Genomic DNA, 4,913 nt, shown 5'->3' on the forward strand with positions numbered 1-4,913 from the left:
AGGCTCAGACCAAGGTGTAGCTATTTCCCTAACTTATGCTATTTCTCCACTTCGTAAGAGAAATGTTTTTCACGGAAGCTGTTATCTTAAAGTAAAAACCTAGTGTGGACATAACATGGCTGTGTCTACACCTCAGTGTAGTCCATGTGGATCTTACTGCACTGTAACTCACTGAACTAAAGCTGCAATGACTTATTTCAAGTTCAGGCACAAGGAGGCAGGGAAACCAGATTAGTGCTTGGTCTAATCTCTGTAAAACATTGTCCTTAGTTCATCATAAAAAATAAAATACCCAGCTATAGGCCTCAATGGAAATGAGAAATACCAGATAGTTTCCCCAAAGCACTTAACAGAAAGCCAAGCAGCAGGCCTGAAAGGATCAAGTATAGTGGGGAGGGCTGCCTGATATAAATACTGGTCTTGTGGTGAAATTTTACTAGAGAATTAACGATTCACACTGAAGTGCTGTTTAAAAAGTCATACCTCTGTTTTCATGATAGATGTTTCAATTGGCCTTTCAGAAACTGTCACCGTGTCCAGTGTAGAAGACATCCTGTGGGACTGACGCTTATTCTGAATGGCGAACCTCAGTTCCTCTTTCACCAGTGGGGTTAAATTTGTGAAATCATCAAACCCCAGTGACCCTGCGGGGGACAAAGTGGGAACAATTGCGGAGGCGCTGACTTCTAAGGCAGATACCTGGCCTGAGTGTTGGACCATCATTTTGCTGAAAGGTAAAAAGAGATAATAATAATAATAGTCTTTCAACAACTTTAGAACGGTAAATAATATCTCCTAGACGTGTATTTTATTTTGTGAAGTAATACTTTATTTCTTCCATTGCTTCAGTCCCCGTTCTCTGTCTACCCCAATCTCTCACTAGAGTCAAGCAGTTAAGAATATGGTCACTTGTAAAAACTTCTACTTTAGGTTAATTTCAAGTTGGTATTTAAAAATAATAATACCATTAGTGCATCACACAATATCTATATAGGTCTTTTGGAAACTTAATATGGAAAAAAATTGTATATATATGTATACTTCAAAGTTTTAAACTAGTAATGCGAGGCAAATAAGAATCGAGTGAACAGGAAGAGAAAGAGAATAAGGAACAAAAATCGGAAAACAAAGAATTATATTATTATCATCATCATCATCACGGGAGTTTAAGAGTATCTGCATCTTCAGAGCTATACCATCACAGATTCCAGCTTCTAATGGACAGAGCGTACATTGATCTCAGCTATGTTTAGGCACAGCTCAAAGACTTCTCCCAGAAGCTGAAGTTTGCTAACCAGGACAGAACCTGTCACAAAATTATCATGCTCAATTTTACACAAAGTTGTAGATCTGGTTGTAAGCTCCTGAAAAACAATTAACAATAAGAGCCAGCACAAAGGTAAAAGTCTATACATGCTCTGGGGCTTCAAAGCACAGGCTGAGTTGGAGGGATTGAGTCATGAAAAACATGAAGCCGTTTGTTTCATTTCTTTGCTCTTGTAAAATCTGAAACTGTCTTCATTTGCCCTGAATGAGAGGTCTGAAATTCTTAAATATTTATGGTCAGATCTCCTGCTGATATAAAACAGGGTGACTGAAGAGACTTCAGGGGAATTATGCAAATGGACACCCATGGAGGAACTTCATTTCTAGTAGTTTTCCTAAGAAAACGAATCTACCTGACAGTTCTCTCTGCTTTCCTCTTTTTAGTCATTCTTAATAATTTTTTAGCCAGTTTTGGAGGATGAGAGGCCCTCTATGTGCTTTGTGAAAATTGATGACCCCACTGAGGAACAAAGAGGCAAAACTCAGCAGTCAGCCCTCCTACCATCGTGGGCAACCTAGCTAGCAGACACACACATGAGACACAAAACTGTCTCTGCATGAGACATAAAATTGTCTCTGGCCCAGAAGAGGTGAGATGAGAGGTGTGAAAGAAAGTTGAGCATTTTTTTCTGGGTGGCCGATGGGACAAAAGGTGAAAATGCATAGGAAAACAGATTATATTGCTTCTTTTATTTATAAAGTGACTTGTGTTAAATTGGATTTTACCATGCTGTTTTTTCAGCTTTCTTTGGTGTAGGTTTTCCATGTTTTTAATAGCTGTATGGGTAATACAGTATGTGTTATCTACTGTCAGAACTATAATAATTATAGCAAAGTCAATTGTAATTAACTTAGTGTAGGTAGCAAATAGTTGCCTCGGGGTAGCAGTGTGGGTAAGTTAAATTTCCACATGGTCAACCCAGAATTGCATAGTTCCCTGTACGCTATTTCTGTAACCCAGCAATAAATGTTTGGGGTCACGTGCCTTAACAAGAAGATTGATTTTGCTCAGAGATATCTAAAAATACACCGTAGATCCAGACTGGGGCAAATGAGAGTAGAATCTGGTTCATTGCTAAGTGAGGTAAATATAAAAATGTGAGGACAGCGAATTGCCAGTTAGTAGAAAATGCCATGTCCAGCTGCTGAGACCTCCTCACTTCTTCCTCACCCAGTCACCACAGAAGAGCTGAAGATTTCCCAGAGTCTGGGGGTGAAATCCTGAACACACTGAAATAGAGAGGACTTTTTCTGTTGACCTCGATAGGGCCAGGATTTCACCCGAAGTTATTAAAGATGAGGAAATTATTTGGAACAACTTGTTATTCAGAAAGACCTTGGGAAATTTATGTAATTCTCTTCAGAAAGCCCCTGCTCATGAGTCACATTTAAAGTACTGATACTGTTTAATCCTATAATCTCAGAAAGCTAGCAGTTACTCTTTTCTAACAAGTCAGAAGCAGCCCTATAATTTCCAGCTAAATTCCTCCCAGCATTATTTGTCATTTATCGACATTCAACCATTCAGCTCATTTAAACAGGCTAATTCCAGATGACACTGAACCCCTCGTCGCCAGCAGAAATTTTAGCTATTTTCTCTGAATGTCAGTCTCCTTGGCTCCCAGTGATGGCTTCATTCAACAAAGTTAATTCCATATAATTCAATCAAACCAGGAGTCTTAAATTAACAGTAAAGCAATTTCTCCAGCCTACAAATAATTAATTGGGTTACTCATTTTCCAGCACTGGTGGTTTATTCAATTATTTTGAAGTTTAGGTGAACTTTTAATTAGGGTCAGCAGCAGCACCAGAGGAAACCAAGAAGCTTCGTGTTTTAGTAACATGTCTGAGAAATTGTGTTAATTGTGGATTTCTACTAGTTAGTGCTAAGTATACCACAAGTACCAACAAAACCCCTACTATAATGTCCTCCGGTACTCTCATCCATCTGTCATTAGTGTAAAAAAAAAGAATGGGAGGGTGCCCACAGGAAGGGAAAGCAGAGAGGGAGAAGTGTCCTTGACCATAGAAAATTGCTGCTCTCCTGCCTGAACAGCTCACTGACCTTTCCAGACATCCTGAAAGGCATCTCTATTTATTCAGACTTTAGGGAAGGGGGGCCTACCAGGGGGCTGAGGCTTGTGTAAGGACTTCTGCCATGAGCCAAGCCCCATTTTGCAGAGCTGTTTGCCGCTGCTTTGCTTTCCTGGGGTTCTTTCTTGGGGCAGGGCTTCTGGACAGTGCCTAGGAGGGCAGGGTTCCAGCCTACCTCCGAGATCGTTAGGAGCCACCGTGAAACAAGTAACAACAATAATCAGCCTTATGTCCAGTGTACTCAGTAAGCTGAATAGATTCCTTTTTCATAACAACGAGGTCGATGTTTTCCCATTTCTGAGGAACAAATCTGCTTTTAGAAATGTTTTACAGGAATGAAAATTAGATTTTGCCATTGAAAAAATGCAACAGGTTGTCCTTCTTTTTTCCCCAACTTTTGTACAAATTGTACTTCTACCTCTGTCTATAAGCCATCAAGAGCACTGCCTTATTTTCTCTGGGGAGAAAAAGGCTGGGAAACAGTAGGAATAAGAATATCAGGCCTTAAAGTGTGATTACATCTGGACCTTTCTGATATGATCTCTGTTTACTTTGTTAGACTATGCGCATGGACCTCAGCTCCAGGCTGGTTTGACTCCTTCTGAAGTTACTGACACTGAAGGTGCTGAATGTTTCACAGACCCGCACCAGAAAGGCACAGCTTGTTCCCAGTGTGAGTTAATGCTTGGTTACTTTACCCTTAGTTTTGGAAATCGCCAAAAAGAACAGCTTTTCTATTAATGGTACTCTCCCAATTCAGTTAGATTCAAGCAACTTTATTCATTTGGTCTCCCCCTGCCTTTTGCTTGTTCTCTTGCTGGTGATTCTTACCATGTACAGTGAACTTTAACATCTCATCTGTCAGTATTTTAATTTCAGGACATACTTCCTAGCTGTGCATTTCTATTATTTAAGGGTATTCTTGTTTTACATTAATATGAAAAGTGACTACTTTCAGTCTTTTCTTTTTTGCTTAACTGCAGATGGCTGACTGTGCCTCTTAGTTTTATTTCTTCATATGAATTCCTTTTCCTCTGGTGCTGATGCAATAAACCCCAATAACCATTGAGGTTAATCTTAAACAGCATTAAGAGCAATTACAGTTCACAACCTCTGTGCACGCTGGTTGACCTTAAGCTTTTTGACATCCCACATCATTCCCGAACCATTTTCTGCTGCCTCCCAGCTTCGTAAATGCCGTTACTAGGAGGAAAATTGATTTCCACAGGAAACTCGTTCTCTGAAACAAGTTTGCTGTTGTGTCACGCCTGACTTGATTAGGCAACAGTTTAGCAACTGATCTCCTTCGTGTCAAGACGAGGGGACAGAAAGAAAAGTGAATGTCCCCGGCTCACGCCGAGAGTTCCCACTCATTTGTGCCTACGTAATAATATATGTATACATGGCAGTGGGGGGTTACTCGTGGCCTGGCCAGTCCCGCTACAGCTCCCCCGTCCCTGCGGACCCTCCGGGGTGGCGGTGGCGGTGCCGCC

General features: G+C 40.7%; 1 protein-coding gene across 2 annotated transcripts in view; it reads right to left on the reverse strand.

The window, feature by feature from the left end:
- The window catches only part of ATF3 (activating transcription factor 3), a 2,796-nt gene extending 2,073 nt beyond the window's left edge, over positions 1 to 723 (reverse strand). The window contains exons 1-3 of one of the 2 annotated variants that reach the window (XM_009888275.1): positions 685 to 723; position 644; positions 484 to 596 (exon numbers count right to left, since the gene is read on the reverse strand). In XM_009888275.1, coding sequence (XP_009886577.1) covers positions 484 to 596; position 644; positions 685 to 723 — 153 coding nt within the window. Of the gene's footprint in view, positions 1 to 483 lie in introns of both variants that reach the window. The other variant, XM_009888267.1, reaches the window with a different exon arrangement.
- Between the last annotated feature and the right edge of the window lie 4,190 nt (positions 724 to 4,913).

Source organism: Charadrius vociferus, unplaced genomic scaffold, assembly GCF_000708025.1.
Source record: "Charadrius vociferus isolate BGI_N301 unplaced genomic scaffold, ASM70802v2 scaffold340, whole genome shotgun sequence".
Lineage (NCBI taxonomy): Eukaryota > Metazoa > Chordata > Aves > Charadriiformes > Charadriidae > Charadrius > Charadrius vociferus.